We start from the raw sequence: 25,718 nt of genomic DNA on the forward strand, positions 1-25,718 counted from the left end.
CGGAAAAAGTATTAGAAACGGAATGCAGATCGAATCTATATAGAGACGCTCGTGTAGTAACATTTCATCGTGGAATATCGTCGGTTCCGTGTCGTCGGTGCCCCGTCGCCATGGATCCCATGCGAAGTGTGACAATTCCAACACCAACCACACGAAGTCGCCCAGCTCTCTCGTTCGCTCTCGGCAGCGGCCGTCCAAAGAGCCTCGACAGCACCAATCACAACGTATCGTTTCGAATCCAGAAGATAAATTTCAAGGACAAATCTATATGACGGATCTGGAGCAGAATACTTGTTGATAATTCGCTAAGAGCAAGAGGAGGTGATGATAGGCACTTACTGCATCTCTCGCCATGCAGTCGATGTCCGTCAATGCTCAGCCAACCCACCCTCGTGCAGCGAGACGACTCGGTACGTACCCGACAGACCGACACGACCGGAGTAGGCAAAGTAGGTAGGCAAGGGGTGGTAGACTCGGGGAAGGATGGCGCCAGAAGAATACAGGGATCTGAGTTTAGAGCGGGAGACAGGGGTGCGGGGGCGTGCGAGGGGACGAAAAAACCCGGGGGTGGTCCCTGTCATCTGAACTGACAACCTTACCATGGCGCCGTCACACTCAGTCCTACAGTCAGAACTGAGAGCCAATGGCACTAAGCTTTCCAGGCGAATGAGCTGTCGTGTTGGGGCTCTCCTTTATTTTTGCGAAGCTTTGGTTGACTTGATCAAAGACGGCTTTCACTCTAACGGCCCGGCTTTGTGGGTCTTTGCCCGTTCCTAATGGCTCGAGATCACGATCCCTGTGGAATTGATCCAGTCGCATTCGAGCTTGCGTCTGTACCTCAGTGGTACTTGTTACCAGAACTGATGCGTCGTCACTACGCCCAGCCAAATGTCAAGTTGATGCAAGTCGCAATGATGAAATTATCGCGTGGATGGAAAGTAAGGTATAAAGAGAATGAAGGGGCGTACGTGGTTATTGAACCTTGAAAGGGTCGCTGAGAAGCCATCATGCTCAAAGTATCAGATCCATCGGTTGCTACAATATAAATACGGGCAAGATGGCTAAACTACCAAGGGCGGTTAGTGATCATGAAAACGAAGGCGACCGCTTGGAGTAGAAGTTGACTTTTGGTGGCAATCGAGTCGAAAGGAGATACAAGCTTAAGCACAATCAGCTTAAGCAGGCAAACTTAGGGGGCAAAAACAGGTTGCCTTACCTTCATAAAGACATTCCATTCGAGCTATGCATTCTATGATGTGACTGGAGTTGTGTGCGGAGGGAGCTTGTGATGTTCGGGGTGCCGCCTCCATCAACCAGGCCTTTTGGATCTCACTCCTGTGGTGCCAAGCAAGAGGGAGAGAAAAGAAGTACACCTGATTGGCCGGCGATGAGGTCTGAACAGGGGTCGGCCTGTGAAGTGGCACTGATGCCCTGATCACTCGTTCACATAAGCCTGCGTGGCGCGCTTCCGGGACCCCCCAAGTTCCCGATGGGTTTGGTCGGGCACAGGTTGCAAAAGCGAGTGCTTGACGCTTGACGGGTCATCCAGCTCGAAGTCACCCGCGCCAGCACCCGCGGCCCGCACAAGCAGCGGTACGTACTCATACCGCCAAACAGATGCCCTCAAAGACATGTACCGTTCAATTCGGGAATGCGGAGCAGGCCCAGAATAAAGTGCCGGCTGTACGTATTTGAACCCGGAGCCGAGAGGACTGAAAAGGCGCCGGGTTATCCACAGCTAGGTACGCTGATGACAGGCTGGAGAGACTGGATAGATGTGTGTACCGCACGTGTCGGCATCGGCAGGTAGCGATACACCGGCTTTCGAAAGAATCTCAAGTCGAACGACAAGAAGAACGTACTGCCACGAACATCGAGCAAGAAGAACGACGGTAGCCATTGGACGCTCGAGGCTAAGGCCGCCAGAAACGTCGTTGATGAGGTTTTTTAGTGACCGCTCGTCTTCTTCACAGGCACACTAATATATCTCAAAATTCGTCGTAAATGATGTATAATTGGGAGACGATGCCCTCAAGTATTTCATGCTCCTGTGCTGGTTGAGTAAGGGCGCTTTTTGTTTTTTCGGGTTTGTAGTACTGGGGTTTGCCAATTTAAGCTGGTCAACATCGGTTGTAATTCCACACATTCGGTATTCTACATCCATGCCGTTACCGGCCTGGAGATGAAAGGGTTTGAGATGCCCGTCGCAGAATGTAACGAGATCAAATGACGCCTTTGCCTGCAACTGCATCAGCTGAGTATCGATCATCAATGATGACTTGCTGTCACTGCATGGTAGATTTGAATATGAAGAACATAGATGAAGTGCGAACAAACCAGAGTGCGGCAATGCGACGGCAAGTTGCGAGCCTATTATTGCCGTCAGATAGGTGCTTCAATGTCCTCAAGGCGTATCAGTGTCGGCAAGAAACCAGTTGCGGGCTGCCGGAGGAGGCGAGGTGCTGAATTTGGTTAGGGGAGGTGACGGCACCTTTCGAACATCCCGATTGACAGGGGGTCTCCCTTGACCGCGCTTGTATGGAGAGGGACCTAAGGTACCTAGGTAGGTAGTTTACCGAAGGTTGTCCTGGGGGTACCCCTGGTTCAAGTACAGGGCTTTCAGGCCCCACGATTATCATGCCGGGCAGTTGGATCCCCTTCCCACGTCGTGGGACTTTCGCCGCCATCTTTCCCCGAGTCCCTCCCAGCCGTCACAGGACCGTCACGGTCCAGATTTTGACACTAGAACCGGACAGGCTCACGATCCTTGCCTATGTCTTCAGAGCCTTCTGCCAAGTAGCAATCCCTTGTCTAGCGTCGGTTCCTTTCCTCCTTCGTGTGCACACTTCTGACGCAATGTGGGTTCTGGCGATACTTGGTGTTCGATGGAACGGATAAGGCAGGTCGAGATATCACCCACCGGATTGATCTCTCTCTGAGGCGCAATTTGTCTGGCATCGTCATGACAAACTGCGAATACCGCATATTGTCACTGCCGACTACCTAGGAATACAAGGTACGTGGTTACTCAATCCCAAGACATTCACTTGGCGAGCGACAAATCTTATTCGCTGATTCTGCATCGAAAAAAAGATGGCCAATTCGATTTGAAGAAGCACACATTCGGACTCAGTAAAACATCTCGACCTGGGATAATTAGTTGCGCGTATATTGAAGCGCGGCCCAGCTGCTGTCATGGGAACGCGCTGAGTTGAGGCCAAGAGTGTGCGGCCCGGAGTCGCCTCAATTGCGAACGATGCGAATGGTTCGCCTGAGGTACCTACCTCAGGTACGACCAAAGTGTACCTAGGTGGGTTGTGTTGCCTACCTGGGCCCGTAGTTCCAGGATGCAACATCGCTCTGGTCTGAGCAGGAAGCTGCTCGCTCTTAGGGTCCGTCTCCAAGCCATTCTCCCCCGACAAGCGGTTCTACGGCCTCAAGTTCTCAAGTCAATAACTTGTGAACCCACTCGACCCCGCGTCACCAGCCTGTTCATGTCTCAGCCATGGGGACGAGGAGCTATGACCACACGCCTTGTTCAACGGGCCGGTACATTCGGCCCCCAGCAGACAGAGAACGCCTGGAATGCAGATGAAGTACCACTCTGGAAACACATCCGCGTGTGTCAATGTGACCTCCAACAACTCTAACCCACTGGCCCGCTGCTCACGTCGAACTCGAGAACAGATGGTGCATTAGTGGACCCACGCCCAAGACATGGCAAGATGGCCATCCCTGCTCTGTTAATGTCGACAACGACTGGGGGTCCGTTGAAGCCACCGGCCGTGGTGGATGCTCCACGCAACACTCGGTATCCGTACGTAGACGTAGCGCTTGCTCGCTACCCCTTCTCGTTTTCTTGTCGCCTTTGTTGGGGGGAACAAGCGACCAGGTCTAGCCAGCCTGTACTTTTTGCCCATCACGACGCATGGACGAACGGCAGTCTGTGGTGAATTCTGGAATGCCATTCGCAGCAACTAGTTAGACGCACATTAAAATAATAATATAGAGAGCGGTTCGCTACAAGAACATATCACTAAAGCGATGATCCTGTCAAATATCGGTTGCAAGATAAACCGGCAGGACGGTGATGGGCACAAGCTGACGAACGTTTACCGGTCGTGGTGTTCTCCAAATCAGCACACATACCTACCTTCAGGGGTATCCCTCGACCACGCTTCTAAGGTATGGAGAGAGTCCACTGAAGGTTATCGGAGGGGTACCCTTGGATCAGGTACAGGGCTTTTGGGCCCCACGACCGTCATTCCGCGCAGTTGAATCCCCTTCCCACGTCGCACGGCTGTCATGCTGCGGTGCAGAGCTTACTCCAACAATGGGCGCGACTTCGCTCAACGTACCGTGTGGTATCACGACTTGCAGACAACGCAGAGACAATACCTTGAATATACTTCCTCTACTTAGCTATACTTCGGTCTAGGCTCCGACCATTTCCCTGAGTCCCTCCCCGGTGGACAAGTGGGAGGATCGTCTTGTTGCTTTTTGCGCTGGCCATGCCAAGGTCACCGCCGTTCCAATCTTAGATCCAATTTGCTTCCGCGACCCAGGCAATGGTAAGGTCCCGGTGGCCTGTCCAACCCAGCTGTCTTGTCTGAGTCTGGTCTGTGTCTGGGGTCTCTGAGTCTGGTCTGCGTCTGGGTTGGCCCTGGGTCTTGCCGTCTCTGGGTCTGGTCTGTGTCTGGGGTGGCCCTGGCACTTGACGTCCCTGGGCCCTCTCACCATTGCCGCACAACCTCCCGGCCTCTTCTCCATTCGACGTTTGAATTCTTCCCAACACCGAGAATCCTGCTCGTTAATGTGTCTGCTGTCTGAAATGGATAAAAGGGCAAGCAGTCCCGACACACTCTTGTGCACAAAATTCTTTCTTCTCGCCAAGCTGTGATCTTGCGCTTGACGATTTCTAATTTCCTCCATCCGCCTTTTACTCGATAGGTTCCCAACTCTTCAGGGCCCCATCTCGACCTCTTCAGCTCACCCCAGATATATCACAACTTGGATATATATCACTTCTATCCTCCTTGTTTGCCTGGATGCTTTCTATTCACCGTCTATCACCCGAATAAATCATCATTGCATTGTACCTCACCAGGATGGCATCTCAAACGCCTATCCAGGGTTCATCTAGCACGTACGTTCTGTCATTCAGGGTCAGGCTTTCATGGCTGTTGACCTTGCACTTTTTTTTTCCATCTCAACATAATGAGCGGCTTTCCTTTCTTCTACTAGTCTATCCTAAGGTAGTTGACGGTCTCCTCTTCGCACAGCGACGCCCCGGTTCGCGAGCTCAATCCGCAGCAGATGCAGGCTCAAGCCGGCGCGCGACTTAACATGTTCCTTTCGGACGGAACCCCGAATCCTTTCTACAATCTTCATGCTGCCTCTGGCAATGATGCGAACCGCCGCAGTGACAGAGTCGCTGCCGCCATAGACCATGTCGACCAGGCCTTCGCCGGTACCTCCGGCCATAACACCGGTGGTGAGACCCGATCCTGTGACAAAGTTCTCCGGGGCGTCGGTGCTCGATTTCAGTGAAAAGCAAGCATCGGAAAAGAAGGGGCCAGAGAGGAGGCTCGCAACGGGAGTCAGCATGATCACTGTGCAAGAGAAAAGTGGGAGCTAGAGAATCTGATCAGAGTTTCCACTTGCGGCAACGCAAGGATGCTGGGTGATGAGATGACGGATCCACGCAGGGGATCAAGCTTGATGGTGACACAGGCCTACTCTAATCCATATACGGTTAGCGTCAGAATCTCCGAAATAGTGGGTCGGGCATGGGCACAACGGTCGCGGGATTCCAGAAGGCAGGCCCAATGGAAGGAAGGATGAGAGACGGGATGATTTCACGCGTGGCTTTCCCTGTACGTATCCTTTCACGCGGCTAGCTTCGACCGCAGAAACCCTGCGAATATCCCAGAGCGCTGCCAACATTGAATCTAGCTCAGAGTTAGCGTCATTAGCACCTTGTCAATTGAACTTTGTTCAATTCAGTCGTTTCGCTCTCTCGCAGGGACAGAAAAAGCTCGTGCCGTCGAGTGTTGTGACGATAAGGGACAACTTGGACTCAGCAAGAAAAGCAGTTGCCGGTCTGCAACTAAAAAAGCGAAGATCCCAACCATGATTGCTTTTGATTTCCTATCGTACACTGACCATCGATTTTTCCCAATTGCCATTTTACCCTCCGTAGCAACTCCAAACGTCTTGATGCAAAATCTGCCAATCCTGATCCTCACCTCCTCCATTTGCAGGCCACCACATCATCCGTTGCAATCCCGTGCGTCTCGACAAGGAATTCCCCAACCCTTCTAGCCCTCATCCTCCCCGTCGTGGTCGGATACCAACCTGCCCATCACTCTCTGCAGCGTCTCCAGGCCAACAACAAACCCGAAAGCGGCCTTGACACCATCCTGATCGGCCAAGTGGTGGTATAGGATGAAGTTATGCGACTCTGTGTTGCCGTCCTGGCTCAAACTCTTCTCAATGTGGTCAAGGTCGGGGCCGAAGTCGCAATTGAGGTCTGCAGCCTCCTCGGTGGTCGCGTCGAAGAATCTTCGGGTGTTCTCAGGCCAGACCAACATGTTGCTCAGCCATCCGTGAATCAGGCACTCCTCGACGATTTCGAATTCCCAGTCTTCGAGCGGCGGGGAGCTTTCGTCATGTCGGACGTCCGGGAAGTCGCCACCGAAGAGGTTGCGCATTCTCTCAACCAGCTCTGCAACCTGCCTGGCGCGGAGAACGTCGATCATGAAGGTGCCATCGGCAACAGGTTGCCAGTTCTCGCCGGTGTCTCTGAACACGAGCCCGGAGGTCGTGAAGTCGTCGGACTCGACTCGGTACGTCTCCCAGACACCCAGTGCCAACCAAGGAGCTCCGCGGTGAAATAGACCGCTGGCAGAGCCACAGAGCATGTCTCCCAGAGTCCTCTGCGGGCCACCATATAGAAACTCGGGTGGCTCCCCGTCATGCCATCTAATCATTGGACTGTCGGTGCTGACGAGGCCGACGGACATGATGGCTGCCAAGAGGAGGACGGTTCTGTAGGCGTGAGGAGATGCATCTTGGAACTGCAGAGCTGCGATCATGCAGGCTGCATTGATGCTGAGTTCAGGGAAGCAATGCAAGTTCTCGCGCATCATGATTCCGAGGTCGGCAGTCAAGCGATAGGTGCCTTCCTCGTCGCCGTCTTCAATGCATCCGAGCGTTTTGAAGCGCTTCATAGTAGTAGCTCGCTGTGCCTGAATGGATTGATTATCCGCTGAAGGAGGTAGATCGGGCCAATTCTTGATGTTCAAGAAATCGAACATCGAAGAGTCGTCCGTTTGGGGCGCCGGCTCCCACGGTCGCTCCTGTAGGGCTGCGAGAAAGTCGAAGTCACAGTGCAAAGTCGCATCGTATTGAGACTGGCGACAAATGGCCATCTGCTGATAGAGTTCGCGTCGCGATAGCGGTACGGTCCTTTCGACAACCCGTCCCAGTTTCTGGTCGAAGAAGAAGCCACGCTTGGTGCCCGTCGTGAGGACATCAGTGACATTGGGAATGTTCCAGACGAAGTTGGAGTGGATATTGTACGGATCCAACATGAGAATCTGCTGCTTGCCACGAGGGTCGATCCAGCTATCGTGATCCACATAGAGGTCGAAAGCACTCAAGATGACCTTGGATGGGACGAATTCGAGCGCCATCCGGACAAGGTGGCGGGGCACGAAACAAACGATGAAGCCGCTTCGATTCTTGCGGAAGACCTCATTGACCAGCCGTTCCATCCTGTCGTTCCAGCCTTCATGTTGGCCCAAGGCCTCCATTGAGACGGGGGGCTGCGACGATTCAAGCTCGAGACAGCGCTGAAACGACAAGCCCAGGTTCATGTCGGGCTCACTCAGATTTCCAAAGGGAGGAGGCGAGGGTGTGAAGAATGATGACATGACGACCAGATTCCAGGCATAGTTATCTTTGGCGCTCTCCTTGACAAGCCTCTGAATGAAACATCCAACCACGTCAGACGCAATGGTTCGGCTTCCATCCAGCTTGACAAAGAGCACTGCTCTGCTTCCAATGAGGTCTTTGAATCGATCAGTCTTTTTTAAATGGGATGCCACTTCCATGGTCAAGACGTTAAAAAATCCTCTGTTCTTGATGGCAACTGCCTCTGTGTAAGAGGGCACGATGAGAAAGGATTTCAAGTTCTTGGTCGCCGCATGATCATGTACTGCTTTGACCACCTCGAAGCAGTCGAATCCAGCGGAAAGTCCAGACAGGTTGAAGTGTTTGAAGCCAGATGTGGCCAGATTGTTCTTGATTCTCTGAATTTCTTGCGCGAAGTGGCTGTCAGGAAAGGCGACAAGTTCTCTAGGCTCGCTTGGCTCCATGGCCTGGGTTGTCTGTGTCGGCGATGTCAGCGGAAAGGGACCAGAGAAACTGGATGTGAAGAGGCTCTACTTACGTTTTCGTCTCCATCCATGGCTTGCCTCTGAAATTTGTTGACCGAAGCAAAGTCGTTAAAGCGCGAAGCAAGATGCTGAGAACCTGATGCTGGGTTCAGCGTCACTTGAGCAGCCGTGGTGGTGTTACAATGGATTTGTTTTGATAAAAGAATTTATGGAGCGCACGGAAAGAGAAATGTGAAAAGTTGTGGAGTGGTAAGGGAAGGGAAGAAAAAAAAACAGAAGAAGCGCGGGAAAGCAGCTGAGACGTGAAGCTGAAGAAAGAGGGCTGCTCTTGTGGTACCTAAGTTGACAAAAGTGCTCCACTTAAACTCACCTCACCCGACCTTCGACTTGCGTCCTCCAGGTCTTCTTCTCTGTGAGAGAAAGAGCGATTGACAGAGATTCTGTGAAATTTGCCTGATTTGTTGTTTCTTTGGAGACCACAGCTACAGACGTCAGCAGTAGGGGCGGGGATTGGCCGGTTTAGCACTAAGCAGGACGAGGACGACAAGGGCGACTGCAAATATAGGGGTCTTGCTTGCCTCAAACGATAATCTGAATCGAGTGATGTAGGAATTGAAAAAACCCGACTTGGGGAGATCTTGGGGAGGGAAGATGAAGGATATGCATACTCCAAGTCGCTCCTACCTGTCTACTTGTAGCTGCATCTCATTGTCCGCCAATGCCCGTGAGAGCCCCCGCCTTTTTACTTTCTTTCCCTGTCCCGGCTCAACATCTGACGTCTTCTCCTCACATATTCATAACCAAATTCATACCACACCGGACTTTCGATTACGCAGGGAGATATCCAGACAAGCAATCAACATAAGTCGGTGGGCCTTGGTCATGTCATACAAGATCGCGCGCGACGGGGTTCGTCGCTGCATCATAACCCGCAAAAGCACACCTCTTAGTTCAGCTTTCAAAGTCGACTGGTGACCGCTCCTTCATGACGACAAGTTGGGCACCAACATGGGCCTAGACGACACAAAACTTGTCCATTGCGATGCCCAGATAGTTCTCGCGCCCCGCCGCTCTTCCTGAGAGCGCGTTGGCATGTACCTTGAGCGAAATAGGGGCCAGATTCCGCGTATTCGGAAGCAAATTCTGAAGGAGTGGTGCGAGCAGCACAGCTCCAAGATGGTTGATTAGTATGATTTGAAGTATATTGCAAACCTGATTAGGCCTGACAAGATACCTGAGTGGAGGGGGACAGCAATAGTGAGGTCAGATTGACGCGTCGGGAAGAAGCGGCTCGAGGCTGAAAGACTGAAGCGCAGTGTGCCGTCGCATTGAACTTTCGAAAAAGGCGGTCGAAGAAATGATATCGGCGACAATGGGAGGAGTAGAAGCCATGTTGAGTCCTTGGTATCTGTGATTGGCAATAGATTGGAATGATCCCCTGCGGACTGGGTAGGAGTAGAAACTTGCCCAATAGATGAAACCAGCATTATTACCTGTTCTTCGAGATCACATTTGCTCTCATTTATCGTGAGATGGTTTTCAATGTTTTTATCACCTTCCACCCGCCTCGTCTTCCGAGACCGTTTTTCGAAGATGCTGAGCCAGGATCAAGAATAGCGGAAAGCGACGCTGCTGCGCCGGCAGACGATTGAAGATTGCTCGAGACCGAGTCTCCCATGCACACCGAGTTGGCCCCCAATGCGGATCCCTGCACAAAGGCTGGGGGAAGGCATGTTCCGGATGTCGGATACGGCCCCGGATGCGACTCTGTGGCCATCGTCTTTCCTGTCGAGGGCCAAGAAGGGAGTTTGTTCTCGGGAAAAGCATCATTGGGCTGGCATCAACAGCGCGCCATCTGCACCAGTCCCAATAGAGCCCATCAGTCTTCACCGAGAGCATAATCGAAACACACCGGCAGCTTAGCAGTCCATTCCAGTCGCTCAGAGACACATCCAGCGTCGATGGTCGAAATGGCGTCAGAAATTGAAGAAGCAAACATTGCTCCCACCTCTGGTGCAGTCATCCTGCGAGCTGTCAGGGGGAATACTTGCCATGATTCCGGCGCAGACCCCGGCAAAACCTGCCTGCGCCTCGCAGACTATCGATCGAAATGCGAAGCTACCCGTGAGAAGTCATGATGCGATATGAAAAATGATAAACCGAGATGAGTCCATCGGCTTTCATGCAGGTCGGGCCTTTGAGACCGCATCCGGACGGGCCTCCACGGTGAGCAGGACACCGTCAAGCGCAGATCCCCAGAGCGCGCGATCTGGTTGCCCATTCACCGAGTGTGACATGGTGGTGTCTGTGTCACGTCGGCAGAAAACGCCTCTTCACCGAGGCGCCCGGCAGTGAAATGGCAAACGGCGGGGGGGCTCAATCGTTTCAGGGCGGATGGACATGTCATGTGTCATCTCAAGTTGGAGGGATGACCCCCGATAAGGCCATCAATGACGTGCGCTATGATGGAAACGGGTAGACGGAGCCTAAAAATGTTAAAATGGACTTCAACCTACGATATCCGTGTAAGTGTTATTTCCAGCTGACAGCCTGCGGAGATCCCTGAGGCCCGCGGTCGCACCAACCGAATGCCTCGATGCGCGCGACGCGTGGGGATGCCATAAATTCTATCGGGTCGCACGCGGAGAATACGGCGCGAGCCCGCGCCTGTACCACCGGCTTTCCTACCTTTGAGGAAGCAAACGAACACGCCATCAGATAAGGGGCAGGGGTGGTCATGGGTATCTCTCGGCCCCGGCTTCTCTCGGCCAGCATCGCTGTCGCTCCAGCGCTCAATGGTGTGGTATCCTGACGTGGCAAATGAGAGGCTCCCATGACGTCGATAAATGGAGGCATGGCCTCAACGTTCAACATGGACAATAATATTGTCGAGGACAGAATGCGGTTTTGCCCCTGGCCTCAAATGGGCAGACTGGCTGCCAATGAGGGGTCCACCCACACCCCGCGGATGACAGCCTGCAGCACCCGGATCCTACCAACCATCTTATCTCACCGCTCGGCGGCGCTCGGCGCTCGCCCACATTACCGGAAAGAGCCTTGGTGGCGACGGCTCCATGGCCTCAAAGACCCAAGGGTGGCCTCCTCCCGAGGCACCGGGCAGGCCCGTCCCTTTGGTGTTGGCGCCTCAGTCAAGCCGTCCAGGGTCGATGGGAAATACCCTAGCACAGCTCTTTGCTTTTTCCCCTTGAGAAAAGTCGACCCGGTCACCCGTCAAGTGCTCCGTTGGCAGCCGGGGAGCAGTTCCGGAAAGCTTAATGGATGGATGCAAGTCGCAAATGATAGGCGGGGATGCTCTCCGCGAGTTCGTGGCCAAGCACGTGGAAGCCTGCCGGCGAAGGGGAGTTCGAGTGCAAGTGCTTCGCATTTGCCCAATTGGTGATGGGCGCGTGTCTATAGCAAAGCGAGAAACAGCTGTTCCAAGCGCCCAACCACGGACTCTACCGGCCACGAAGCCACATTGCCGGTGAGCTGGAGACCCCGTCTTATTTGCCTGCGTGGGCTCCGGAGTCTTGAACATGCTTCCCCATGTATGTTCTCGAACGATATTGCAGTTGCGTGTCGTTGCCTCGGCCCGCGACCAATGGGAAGGTTGCCGGCATATTCCCTCGAGGCCATGCCTGTTGCTGATCTCTGAGGCTGCACCTCCTTACTTTGACTTGAGGCCATGGCACTTTCGTGCGACTACCCTCCGCCCGATTTGGGAATGCCGGCCGAGATTGCTTTCGAGGACACGATGATGGTCTTGGTGTTTGGGGGGGATAGCTGCCCACATAAGTATAGCCGTCGGTCCCGGATGCTCTCATCGCTGGGCTCCCTCCGTTTTCTTTCAACGCGCAGACAATCGCGACCTTGCCTCTACCCTGCTCTATTGTATCAGCGACCTTCAACTTGCGGTGTTCTGCCTTCCACTCCACGTACAGAGTCTCGCCTGCTCCAACATGCCGACGTCTCAGGTCTCGGGGGCTTCTCATGGCTCTTCCAACAAGAAGTAAGCTCCCTTCGTCCTGATGAAGCATCACCGACAGATGTCTGATACTGCTTTCAGGTCCAAGACGGCTCGTGCAAAGGAATCAAAGTCCCGGGTAGACGACTACCTCGCGGAAGAGGGCAGCCTCTACGAGCGGATCCCCAATGACAGCAAGGCCAAAGACAGAACGAAGGCGTACAAAGATCGTGCTTGGGAGACAACCTGTGACGCCGATCGCCGCCTTGGTTCAAGATAAACTTGATTGGCGGTGAACGTCATGACGATGGGCAGATGCTCGATTCGGTCGTGGCGTACGGACATGGAGGTAGAACAATGGCCGGTACAGCGAGGAGTTTGACTGCGTTTTGGGATCAGCGATTGATTTGAAAGAAATGTCCGCGAGGATTGAAGGAAGTCACGGCTTTCTCGTAACATGCAGTTGCACGTACATGCGGCAAGAGCAGTCTGGGGCCTGCCTTCTTGGTACAGACTGCACTTGCAGCAGCAGTATATGTCCTACGTGGCTGCCGCATATGGATCGCATGAAGTAAGAGAGGTTTTGATAGCGCTGTTTTATCGAATTGAATTGTTTGGAGGTTTTTTTAGTGTTGGATCGATGTTTGTTGAAAGTATCCTCAACCGACTGATGTGACGGAAGCTCTTGACGGAGATGCTCACTCGATTGAGATGCAGTGCAGAGATGCAGTGGCTTCGAGCTTGCAGTTGCCTATGGGTCAATGAGACCTCTATAGCAAGCGCATCGATACGGCAGGAATTGTGGTCCTCTTCGTGCGGCTTGCATGTGGCGCTGGGCGTCTTACGGCGCTGCCATGTTGGCGCGCCTTCCGATCAAAGTACCGTCGTCTCTCGTCATGTGACAGATGTCATCCTTACCCGCAAGGCACTCTCAAATCCGTATCTAGGGATGCATCGATTCATCTCGAGATCCGAGATGAGACTGCTGGTCCCAAGATGCAACGGCCCTCGGATGGGTAGTGGCCCTAGAAGAGGAGAGTTCCCGGGCAAACGGCGACTCCACCGACCTGCTGTCGAAATAAGAATCGCACCGTCTCAAACCTCTCGAAACTCTCACCAAACTGTATTCAACCTAGTGTAGGTAGTCAAACCAACCCGTCATCCGATCACCGCATGCGCCGGAACCGGGAAGCTCAACGTCTGTGCGGTGCCACGGACACACCCGCCAACGAGCCTCCACAGAGACTAAAGGATCAGCCAAGAAAATGCATGCCCAACGTTACTTCTGTGCCGCGATATCGTACCATGTTGACACAATACACAAGACATGCGGTCTTTAGCCGTTGTGTGAATTACCCACCGGGGTCCTTGTGCTTCGGTCGCTGCGTTCTGAGAACATGGGTGAGACGGATGAATTCAGAATCCCTGCAGCGGGGGAACGATTGGGTTGGGATCAACTGCGGCCCATCGCGGCCAGCCAAAGATGAACAATCAACCCATTCGCGCATGAACGGCTCAGCAAACTCTTCCATTCTTTGGCTGAATCCCACGTCTCTCAACCATACAAAACGTTCTTCCGACCACAATCGGGCCTTGATCGGTCCAGCCCTACCAGGCATGTCCCGATTCCCCAGGATCCACCTGATGACGCTATCCAGGGGCCTCCTGTGGGACAACTGGGGCCGCCTACGTTACAGAGCATATTAATCCCCGAACTCTTTGCACCATTCCGAGTCCATTGTCGGTCTTTCATGGTGGGGGTCCAAGACAAGGGGGGAGGGGACGTGGAAGTAGCCCAGAACCGACAGGGCCATGGTCTGAGTCTGGCCTCATCCCCGGGTCTGGCAGGTTTCTCCAGTCAGCAGGATCCGGCCGCTAAAAAGGGAGGGGAAAAAAAAACCTTCTGTGGCGGGCATGCTCGGTGGATTACCTGGGGCCGCTCGTGCTCCATACTTTGTCCCGCGTTTACGGAAACCAATCACCCGGGGTGCCTCTTGGCAGCTGTCAAGACGCGCGTGCGCTGGATACGTGCTGTCGTGGACCTGCGTCACCTCAGCCAAGCGGACTAGTCGCCTCGAAGCGCGAAGTGATGTTGCGTATCCTTCTGGATATACGAAGTTCTGAGGAAGGGAACCGACCGAGGAGGTGACGAAGCCGTGGGAGGCGGCCGTTCACTTGGGCTGCCGAGGATCCAGGACTTTCCCTGGGGTTTTGGAGAAGGACCGGAGACGCTGGGGTCCTAGGTTGGAGAAGATGGGGGTTGCGATGGTTGGGCGCACATCCCCCTTGCACAGATCTAGTACGTAGCTCGGCAGTCTCGGGTGGTCACCGCTGCGATCGCACAGCAAGTAACCGTAAATGACATAGAAACTGGTCCTTATTTTGTTAATCATGCAGGCCCAGCTGCACGAGCTAAGTAGCAATAGTACAGGCTCTTCCATAAATCATCGTCCCTCGCACATTACTCGCTCCGTCAAATGCGTTGGCCGTCTTGGTATTCGAAGAAGTGGCCGGTGGAAGGTAAAAGTTGAAAGGTAGGTTGGCAAAGGTGTTGTACATGGCTGGTGGCGCACCGGTGAGGCATGAGGGCCGACAGGGTGTGATGGTTCGGGCCTATTGGGTTCGGGGGGCTTTTTGGACGGGCTTGTCTTCGACTGGTCTGTTGGACTCGAGGCGTGTGTACTGGTTGTCGTTATCGTTCATGAACATATCGAAGCGAGCCTGCCGAGAGGCCGCTTGATCGTTCGAGGTCGCTTGATTGTTCGAGGCTTGTTCAGACGCTGCACCGGTCCTGTTCCGTGTCAGTCAACATGCAAGCAAGACAAGACGGGGATATCAGAGTCACTTACTGACTGCCAGATTCAACAACCATTGAAGAAGTCTGAGATGACATGACTGCTAAACTTGGGTATCTTGGAAGAACGATGAAGGGAGTTGGCAAGGTAGTCCAATGACGGGATGCAAGACCAGCTTGTGTACTTAAACAATATTGACACGACGGGGATTGAAGGTGCAGAAAAACAAGGGAAGGTGAATCGACTTTGATGAAAAAAGGGCGAGGGGTGAGGGCATCGTTCAGCAGTCCATGGCGACAGCGGTCCGATTTAAGTATCAAAGGGGTGGAAGAACCAGATGAAGAGAATCAAAAAGGGCGAACCATTTTGGACGCCTTGGACCATGTTGTGCGGTGAAGGAAGAGCGGGTGGGCGTGGGAGTAAGGTTGGGCGTGGGATTGGGACGAACATCGTCAACGCAAGGTACCTCTCTAATCGTCCGCGAGGGTTGACAGGAAGGTAGATGCCGGCTGATAGGTACCAAGCGGTCGCAGTGTTGACAATGATAACTCAAGACCAAAAAAAAAAAAAAAAAAAAAAAAGTATTTTCCTTGAGGATGCTCGGCCTCATGATTGTCTCCTGTGCCTCTGATTTGACCACGGCGGTATGCACTCATTTCGCGTGCAGAAAAACGGGCAGACCAAAATAATACATGGCCTCAAGACAGGAACAGAAACACAAAACGGGGCGATTAGTTGGGCGGCGAAAAGGTTCATCAGATGCATGGTAATGCAAGGCACACACACCCTTTTCCCGCCATTTTGCATCTCCGTCATGACAAGGTGGAAATAGGGTGGTGGTGTGGGGAGCTCTCTATACGGGCGTTCAGCTGGCTTCTGGGCCGTCAGCGAGTGAGCTGGCAGGCCAAGGTGAGGTACATCAGGAACCAAATACGTAAGACATGCTCAGCGAGGAGGCTCTGACTTCCACAAGACTTGAAGAAAATTTTTCAACTCGGCATTATTGCACGAATTTCCCCAGATCTTCTCCTCTGCGGGCGTCGAGATGCACTAGGCCCCGAGAGGAGAAGAGGAAGCCGCGCGGGGTACATGAAGACTGAAAAATTTGCTGCACTTTCGTTTCTTCTTGTCTCGAGAATCTGGTCTGGATCTGCAGAGGAGCTGGGCAGCTGGAAAACCCGGCAGTATGTTTCCATCTGTTCGGTTCCTCGACGCTTGCGGTTCGTTAGCGGGAAGGAGCGTCAGCCAGGTTGGTCGGCCGATGTCGCTGCTGCATTCCAGTGGAATGCGTCTGGAGGCAAAACATGCGGCGAACAGCCTGATACGACTTCGAGAACACAAGAGGCGGTTTCTCAAATTGAAGCCACTTGTTTCCAACCCCCAAGCTACCGATGTCGTGCGTCGGAGGCGCACCTCATAGGCCAATGGACCCAATCTTGGCAATGTCCTCATAGGGCGATAGACAGGTGCAATTAGCGAAGGCACCGGTCGGTGAGCGGAACAGGATGTGAGCCTGAGGAACTCGCAGATCAAGGGCGGTGATGATGACAAGATCACGACGGACGTGGCTTGACGTTTGGGAATACGAGGTTTTAGCTACCCAGGACATCAGCGAGGCAGACTTGAAACAGCGGTGGTGTTCTGCTTGGGAAACCAGGATCAGCAAGAACCCAGTCAGTCCTTGATTCCAGCTGCTGGCCGTAGGGCTGCCGGACAGGTTCCAGGTTGCGACAACTTAAGCTCCCGCTGCCGCTGCCGCTACCGCTGCCGCCTCCGACTGCATCTCCACGCCGGCGGACAATGGAAGACGGTGCAACGCTCTCAAACGGCCCCGTTGAGGCTTCTGGCCGGCGGCGGGGCCAAGAGATAAGGTTATCGCCGTAGGCGACTGACAAAAAACTTGCTCAGTTCTGCAACAGTCCGGAAGTACCGTCGCTCGCCAATACAAACCGGCCCATCAAAGCTCCAATTTTTCTCCTCTCAGCTTACTATTGGTGTTCTTCAATTGGCGTCGATTCGCAAGAGCCCCGCATCGCTTGTACCGACCGATGAATTGTATTTTATTGCAAGCGGGATAAACAGCGAGCAAAATAGACCAGATGCCATCCGGGTGCGCAATTGCAAGCAGGACCCTTAAAGAGAAGTTCGTTCCCGTCTGGCCCTTCGGTGCCGTTCAGCCGTTCTTACGTGAAGCGCGTAATTGTTTGTTTGTTTCCGCGAGCTCTGTCTCGTTCTTTTTTTCAGACGGCAAGATGGAGACCGAATCGTCCAAATGGACCTACCAGGTCAAAGGTGATTGACCTGCCGTGCTTCATGTTTGTAATCTAACATGCGATAGTAATGGTTCTTGGGGAAGACGCAAAGTCCAAAGAGGAGAGGCGACTGGTGCGGAAACTGGGTAATGGTTCCTCCCGTCTTTTGATGTTTTGCATATGCTGACAAGGACCGGGTTCCGTGACTTGCAGACCTTTTTGTGTTGGTATGTCTCCACATTGGCGATGGCGTCAAACGCAACGGAGCTGACCCAAGATAGACGTACTGCTGTTTCAGCTACTTCGTCAACTACCTTGGTAAGAAGAACATGATTGTTTCTTTGATTCAATTAGCTTATGAATGACCAGATCGCGCTGCCTTTGCCAATGCATACGTACGTATTTGCTCGCCGTCAACGGGAGATTTCCTCACCATCATCAGGTCGCCGGTTTGAAGGAAGATATCGGACTTCACGGGTCACAGTACAATGTCTTGCTGTCAATGATGACTGCCGGGTTCGTAGTGCCACCCAACATGCTGCCACCATGTTGCTGACGAGCCGTTAGATATGTCCTTGCCCAGATTCCACACGGTATCGCCATCCAAAAGATCGCGCCCCGCATTTGGCTCCCGTCGATGGTCCTGCTTTGGGCTGGCTTGACCATGTGCACTGCAGCCTGCAAGACGTATGAGCAGATGTGTGTTGTGCGCTTCTTCCAGGGTATGGCAGAGGCAAGCACATACTGCGGGACAATGTACATCATGGGGTCATGGTAGTAAGTGTCTCCACCCAAACTGCATGGATGGGGCCGTATGCTGAATGGACAAAATCTAGCAAGCCATTGGAGATTGCAAAGCGAACCGCCATTTTCACCGCTGTCGGCCAGGCAGGCAGTATGTTTGCCGGCGTCATGATGACTGCTGTGCACAAGAGCATGAACGGATACGGAGGGCTGCCAGGATGGAAATGGGTGTTCCTTATCGGTAAGTCGGGCGGTATCCCCGGCGATATCTGCTTTCTGTTAGCCAGGCTGGGTACTAAACGGGTGATAGACGGTATCATTACCCTGCCGGTTGCCGCTGCAGGCTTCGTCTGTTTCCCAGACATTCCCGAACAGACGAAGGCACACCTGTTCAGTCTCAAAGAAGACGACATCAAGCTGGCCATCAAGCGCCTGCCGCCCAAGAGGGAGGATGCGCATAACGTCTCGCCCTTATCGCTGGCCAAGCGTATTCTCGGCAAACCATACTTGTACGCCACCCTCCTTCCTTGCTCGCTTGCGCCTCTGCTGACAAGACCAGTTACGTCCTCGGAGTATTTTCGATTGTTACTGGCGCGCTCGAGGCCTTTTGTGTGCAATCGCTTTTCCTTCTTTGGATGAAGTTCCACAGCGACCGCTACACAAGCTCCCAGATCACAACGTACCCGCTGGGCGTACAGGCGGTCGCCATTGTGTCCAACATCGGTGCCGCCATCTACATGGATTCAACGGGTCACCGGCTGCCCATCGGGTTCTTGGCGTGCGGGCTGCAGTTGATCTCTGCGGTGCTTATCCTCATCCCCACGATTCCGGATGCGGCAACCTTTTTCGCGTACTACCTGGCAGGCACGAGCTATATGGTCAACCCGTTGTTGTTCGGCTGGGCCAACATCATCCTGAAGAGGAGCGGCGACGAGGCGGCCCGAAGCGTGCTGCTGTACTGGCTGAACGCCATCCAGAGCACTTTGTACACTTTCTGGGGCATCGCGCTGTACCCTGCGAACGAGGCGCCGTACTGGCGGAAGGGCGGAATCACCATGTGTGTGGTTGTCGTTTTGATGGCCGGCCTGATGTGGGCGATGAAGTGGCTGGACAGGAAGTCGCTTGCCGAGCAGCTTGTCGAGGATGGGGATAGCGCGGTGGAGGTGAGCAGGTCCTCGGATGCCGGGAGTCAAAAATGAGGCAGCCTGGACGGCAATCAACACAATGTCAAGAGGTGACAGGGGAGGGGTGGGATGGAGGCGTATACCAGACGGAAGAATGCAACTAGCGTGAAGAGTCGGTCGGTTGAGAGAGGAGGGAAAAAATATGCGTTGGAGACACTGGTAATTTTCGGGAAGAATCGTGAGGGTGTGCGACTTGAGGATGGTCGGTGGCGTGTCCTGTCGAAGATAGTGATAGCCAGGAGGCCTGGAGTCGGGAGTAGGCGGTGAAGAATAGAACCGGATTGTTCGGGCAATCATCAGGCAATTTCTTTCCCTCCAAACTGACAGGAAACGACGGGAAATGCTGAGACGGGTGGACTGTGAGCAGGCTGAGATGATGGATGAGCAGGAACGGTCGGAGGTGTACTGGAAGATCCCTGTCGGACCTCCTCGTTTGGTGGCCTCCGTCCCCTGGAAGGAACCATCCTGGTGCAGGGGAGCCTACCACTGAATCTATGGACCTTAGATTGGCGGACCCTGCTAGCGGTATCCACTCCGCCGTCTGTGCTTCCCGTCCGTCACCAACCTGGAACCCAACCAGGTAAGGTACCTTAGGTACCAGGCGGGCGGGGGAAGCTAGGCCTGCCTTCCTCCTTCCACGTCTGCCTTCAACCGCGGGGGCTTCCATCGTCACCGGCGACCGCTCCAGCCAAGAGAAACGGCAACACGAGAAGACGGTACGGTCTGGGTTGAAGACGGCAAAGACTCGAGCATTTACGCAGTTCTTGTGCTCGGCATTAGCCCGTTGGCACACCCTGACCAGCCTAACCCCTGCCCTGACCGGTCTGTTGGGGCAGGTCGTCACCATGTTGTGTACCGAAGCTAAAGCACTCCAGGCCTGATGCACGAATGTTTGCTTGTCAGGATCGACCACGTCTCTTCGCTTCGTTCGAGCTCCATCGACGGAACAGTTCATCCCAAGTGTGATGCAAATGCATCTTTCTGGCATTGCATCGGCAAGAGAAGCCGAGATCTCGACTAGACGGACATGTCCGACGGTCAACAACGCACTCTCTTGGAGATGCTTTCGATACAGAAGGCGGTCAACAACTTCTCATTTCAAGAAAATGAGGCTGTCACCGGGTGGCGTAAGCTGTTACCTCGTAACTTGAAACGCGCCACGGGACAGGCATCCTCGAACTACAAGTCTTCCATGGTTTGGAACTGTGTTCACCGCCAGACTGGTAAGATACGAACCGGTCTCAAGCTTTCTATGACTGCCCATGTGCTAAAAGTATCTCTCTCAGAGGCCCCTGTCGCGGATCAATACATTTTGGGACTGCATCTTTGCACGCCTCCCGTATGCTGACACATCTCCACGACCCGATGATTAACCCCTGGCCTCAAAATCCTAGTTTATTTCTCAGCTGTCAGTCTTCCATTTTTCCGAAAAAGAAATGCAGAGTGTCTTTTGAGACGCGAGCATTTCGCGGTCACACACATCTGCAGATCACGGGGGAGGCACGGCAGGCTCTGACCCAATCGCTCGATCAAAATTGAGGCCAGCCTAACTTAGCAATGTGCAGAAATGAAGCACATTCGGAGAAATTCTTCAGCCATTCGCAAATTGACCTTCTCCACCGCCAGGATGAAGACTGCAGGATCGGTCTACAGTGGCACGAAGGTCTGCACGATCAGGAGCGGTATCTGCGGGTACCGATTGGGAAGTCTCGCGGGCTTTGGTCTTCGGTTCCTTGACCTGCCGCAGTCTCCTACAAGGTAAGGAAATCACAATCGCTGACACCGCCCTATCATATCATGCGACCATTACACCATGCCGAGGGCTATCGGTGGATGTGTTATCATTTCTCTGAGCTGCCCCGCGTGAGAGGCACAGTTTCCCCACTTGCTCTTCCCAAACCAGTCTCCTGCGTTCACCTTTCTTTTTTTGCCTCTTCAAGCTTGTTAATTCTTCAGACCGCCTCTTCAGCGGATTCTGGCGTGCAAGATCACGCCGGCGGTGACGCCTCTCCGTCATGGCGAAGCCGATGAGGCAGGGTTAGACGCCATCCTAACTGGGAATGCCGCCTTGCAGAGCAATCTGCCTGGCGCAGGACCTTGGCCTCATGTACAGGCTTGGATTTCGACGTACATGTATGATGATGCTACTACTGATCGACTACTGTACACCGCTCCAGGGGACGTCATGCACTGTTTCCGGGGGCCTTATTTAGGGGCACAGTTGCTGCGAGCTTTTGGGGCGATGATCGCCTCACCTTCGGATGTGATCCGAAGTGAGGGGCTCCTCAGTCAGCCTGCTATTGCTTCATAGACCTCTGGGCTGTTCACGCCGTCTTTTCTAACGCAGCCGGACCTTCTTGGAGGCTGTAACTGCTAGCTTATGCCGCTGCTAACCCCACTGTTGGTTGTGGATGTCTGGCCGGGTGATTGCCAGAAACACTGGAATCAAGGCAGTGACCCCTAGATATTGAGTTACGAGAATTTCACTGACATGCTTGGTTTACGCTGCAACGTTCAACTTAACTCATAATCGTTTCGCAATGGAGAGCTCAAAAGTGTCAAGCTGAAGTGGATTGCAATTCAGAACAAAGATGTACAGGATAGGACTGTGTAAAGGCTCTACACGAAGCCATTGTCTTCCATCTGTAACCTTAACAAACAATGCCTTCTTCGGTCACAGTCCATTCTGTTCAAAGTTTGACAGACCATCTTAAAACAATGTTTTTCAGACGTTTTCATTGTTCAGAACTGTCGCAAGTCGCCAAGTCGATACTTAAGACATCACGACCACTTGTCCATCATCTTCTCGACTAATCGAGACTGAAACAGCATTACAATCATACTTACAACTTCAACCACAGATAAATTAATCAAAACGAGAACACAACCGACAAGATGCCTCCTCATCAGTACAGACACCAGTTCAACGACACATATCCTGCAGCACCGGTCAAGGAGGACTGCAGCGCTCTGGATAGCGACCTCCTCGTCGGGGTCGTCATCCCTCCCTTCTTTGCCATGGGTTTCCTTGTATCCCTGGTGATAACTCTTTGGAACCGCTGGACATACATCACTCGAACCAAGAGGTTGGAGAAAGAGAATCGCCGCCTCAGGGTCAAGAACCAACTGAACGAGTATTGGCACGGTCCCGTCTCCGACGATCTTGTCGATGCCGAGCTGAAGAATCCCGGCAGCCACACTGGCGGGGTCAAGCGACCTGAAAGTGGGAGCGATCACGTTCGCGATGTCGACCGGGACGCTGGTACCCAGTCCAGGCTTGCCACGTACGATGACGCGGGCTTCTATGTGTCTGGTGGCCGAGACGGAGCTGACCAAGAGAAGTCTGAGGAGTCCGAGGAGTCCCGCGAGCGTTCTCACGACCTGAGCACCATAGCCGAGGAAACAGAGGTGTCTGCTGATGCGGTGCTTAGGAGCATACCTGATGAACCAGACCACCGCTTCGCAGTTGGAAGCGACTCTGATGAGGACGAATGGGAAAGAGCCGAGCCAAACTACATGTCAGGCGGAGAGTCCTCGATTCCTCTGGAACCATTGAAACGAGGTGGGTCCTCCAGGCAAGACGACTCCTTTAGACAAGGCAAATCTTCACAGCAGGTCGCATCTTCCAACAAATACGAATTCAACAGCCAAGTCGGGTCTTCTCCTAGCTCAGTCGATTCTTCTCCTGGCCGTGACAGGTTTTCTCCCAGCCCAGTGGAGTCTCCTACCCAAGGCCAGTTTCCTAGACAGGGCGCATCTTCCAGGCAAGGTGAGTCCTCTACACAAGACGGGCCCTACCGACGAGGCTAATCTTTCCCAGAAGGCGAGTCCTTGCCGCCGCAGGGTGAGTATTCGGCACCGGGCGAAGGCCAAGGGGATTCTTCGAGTGAGCCGAAACCACGAGAAAGGTGGAAGCCTATAGCGAAACAAACGCGTCCCTACAAATCCAGATTTGTTGAACACTTGGACGACGTCGCTATTCCCGTAGACACCTTCCTTCTCGATGACATTCTCTTTCCCGACCCCTTAATCAGTAACGACAAGCAAGATTCCACACATGACGCTCGAGAGCAAAATGAGCATCGCCCCCGTAGGAATTAGGTGTTCCTCCGGACGTGGTTTTGCCGGAAGCTTCGAGCAAGTGGAGGCACACGGTGAATTTTCGACAGCAGTGAACCTGGGTTGCGAGTCACAGGTGTCGGGGTCTGTGAGGCAGGCTTGAATACATAGAGAAATCAATTGAAAATGTTTGTAGAAATTTTGTTCATTGTTTCTGTCATGATCATGTAATTCTTTTCATTTACTATCGATTTGAGACCACGTCGTTGATGTGTTGTGAAAAGTATGAGATGATGTGCGTTCCCACCGAGTCGGTCTGTAACTTTGACAAATATCATGATAGAAGATGATGCATCATTTCTTATTCAGAGCGGCGCTATTTGCGTTGTTCTTCAGGCAATCAACAATCAAGCTCTTAGCTTTGTTTGCCGCAGGACTTCCTGTCCGGCCTCGTATGGTGTGATGAAGTCTCAGACTGTCTGGAACCAACTTGGTCCTAGTGAGCCAGACACCTTCGAAGTGCAAGAAAGCCAGCATAGATGAAAAAGTAAAAGCAACGTGTCTTCCTTCACTAAACGAAATAATGTAATATCTTTGACCATCCTTCAAAGTCGCGGTACCAGTGTCACCAATGAACCAAGGCTTGCCATCTTTGCTGCTCCGGCTAGCAAAGGTTGAGAGCTGGCACGATGGATGCGGGTAATAATGGAGGCACCCTATGGTGACAATGAACCAGAACAATGAACAAAGACAAGGGGTCTTGATAACCACCGATGAGATAGATCTTGAGGCCCAGTCCAAAGACTCGAAAGCTGTCAGCGCCGTGCTTATCAGAACAAAGCTTTGTCAAGGGAAGACTTGTTCAATGATAATGAACAACGCTCCCGTCTGTATTACAACCTCAATGTAGCTCATCTAATTGACATCTATATATCCTCGCCTTCCATCTATCTCCAGAACTATTCTCATCATCACACCTCACCAATCCGACTCTCATCTCAGAGGCAAGTCTTCCTTACCCCTTTCCATCACTGACTTCCCATCAGAAACAGGCAGCATAATCTTGCAGTCAGCGCATCGCCCTATTCGAGACCCGCAACTGAAACCTTTCGTATGCCCTTAATCTCTCTGTTTTCCGCAATGTGAGTCTTCCCTTCTCCGACTGACAGAGCACAGTACTTCAAATGCATGTTTCCTCCATGAGGTGAGTCTCCCCCTTCTTCAAAGCTGAAGCAAGTTCTAGGAATCAGATCTCTAGTGTCGTCATTACCAATTAACCAGGTAAGCCTTTCCTCATCCCCTCTGAGCAGCTAACCCATCTACCAGAGAACCTTCAAAACCGCCCTCATCCCTGCTTTAACGAGTCCTCATATTCCCGTGAGTCTTCCTTCATCTGCCTTCTTTGAGCAACTGACCCTAGGCGTTCCCTCAATCCTTGAAATCCTTCTCTATGGCAACGAGTCTTCTTAGTCTTCATTAGTAAGTCCCATCCACCTTTGTGCTAACTGCAGGTCCATCGATGATCAAAAGCTTCCTCTTCTTCGTTCCATTTAAGTCTGTAAGTGCATCCCCTGCTCGTAGATTGCTAACTCTGCAAGACCTCTCGACTTGTGCCCCAGACAGATGCGACTGCATTGCCGGACTAGGTATGTTCCCCTGCCTCATATCTGTTGCTAAATATCATCACCAGTGAACGGATAGACTCGATATCCTTCAACGCCATCAACGATCGTGAACCCGTGATCGACATGCAGGTATGTGCTCACCCCAGAACCGACCTGCTGACGCTTAGGTAAAAGCGTCGAGTATTTACAGAGCCACCCGCGACGATCTCATCTATAAACAATCGGCGAACCGACCCCGGCCATGCCCCCACGCTGAGTACCGGTGCGTGATCCTCCCCGACCCAGTAAGCTAACGCAATAGATTATTTACGACACTACCTTTCTGCGTTGTCTAGTCACCGATTTTTCGCGAGAGCCCCGCATGCCGATGCCGCGATGAAGGAGACATAAGCCGAATCGCCCCAACTTCCAACCACGAATCTCGGCCGGCCGATGTTTATACCGAGCGAATAAGGTGATACTGGGAGTCATGAGGTGTTGGGATGACGAGAGTGGGGAAAGGAGAATTGTCTTACTGGTATTTTTGGGGTCATTTACGAGGAAACGCAGCAATCAATGATGGATAAGGTCTGGATCTTGATACAAGGCTTCGTATATTCCCAGTGAATTGAAGTGATATCAGATACATAACGCCCTAATAACAAGCGCCGATTATCAACCCGAGGCCGTCTCTTCCATTAGTCGTCTCATCGT

The 25,718-nt window shown here is 52.9% G+C and overlaps 5 protein-coding genes across 5 annotated transcripts; 3 read left to right on the forward strand and 2 right to left on the reverse strand.

The window, feature by feature from the left end:
- Positions 1–6,320: 6,320 nt before the first annotated feature.
- Positions 6,321–8,381, reverse strand: CGCS363_v007004 (uncharacterized protein; the record flags this gene model as incomplete). The annotated part of the gene is made up of 1 exon (XM_036638853.1): positions 6,321–8,381. One exon carries the CDS (start codon positions 8,379–8,381, stop codon positions 6,321–6,323), a length of 2,061 nt encoding a protein of 686 aa, XP_036495928.1.
- A 3,980-nt stretch (positions 8,382–12,361) lies between these two features.
- On the forward strand, positions 12,362–12,646 carry CGCS363_v007005 (uncharacterized protein; the record flags this gene model as incomplete). Its single annotated transcript, XM_036638854.1, has 2 exons — positions 12,362–12,411; positions 12,469–12,646. 2 exons carry the CDS (start codon positions 12,362–12,364, stop codon positions 12,644–12,646), a joined length of 228 nt encoding a protein of 75 aa, XP_036495927.1.
- A 2,333-nt stretch (positions 12,647–14,979) lies between these two features.
- On the reverse strand, positions 14,980–15,259 carry CGCS363_v007006 (uncharacterized protein; the record flags this gene model as incomplete). The annotated part of the gene is made up of 2 exons (XM_036638855.1): positions 14,980–15,157; positions 15,216–15,259. The coding sequence occupies 2 exons, from the start codon at positions 15,257–15,259 to the stop codon at positions 14,980–14,982; spliced, it is 222 nt and encodes a 73-aa protein (XP_036495926.1).
- Positions 15,260–17,413: 2,154 nt separating this feature from the next.
- Positions 17,414–19,356, forward strand: CGCS363_v007007 (Pantothenate transporter liz1; the record flags this gene model as incomplete). Its single annotated transcript, XM_036638856.1, has 10 exons — positions 17,414–17,453; positions 17,500–17,559; positions 17,627–17,640; positions 17,695–17,731; positions 17,783–17,808; positions 17,856–17,929; positions 17,981–18,190; positions 18,250–18,398; positions 18,468–18,666; positions 18,717–19,356. 10 exons carry the CDS (start codon positions 17,414–17,416, stop codon positions 19,354–19,356), a joined length of 1,449 nt encoding a protein of 482 aa, XP_036495925.1.
- A 2,880-nt stretch (positions 19,357–22,236) lies between these two features.
- On the forward strand, positions 22,237–23,151 carry CGCS363_v007008 (uncharacterized protein; the record flags this gene model as incomplete). Its single annotated transcript, XM_036638857.1, has 1 exon — positions 22,237–23,151. The coding sequence occupies one exon, from the start codon at positions 22,237–22,239 to the stop codon at positions 23,149–23,151; it is 915 nt and encodes a 304-aa protein (XP_036495920.1).
- Between the last annotated feature and the right edge of the window lie 2,567 nt (positions 23,152–25,718).

Source organism: Colletotrichum siamense, assembly GCF_013390195.1.
Source record: "Colletotrichum siamense strain Cg363 chromosome Unknown KSG_Cg363_contig04, whole genome shotgun sequence".
Classification (NCBI taxonomy): domain Eukaryota; kingdom Fungi; phylum Ascomycota; class Sordariomycetes; order Glomerellales; family Glomerellaceae; genus Colletotrichum; species Colletotrichum siamense.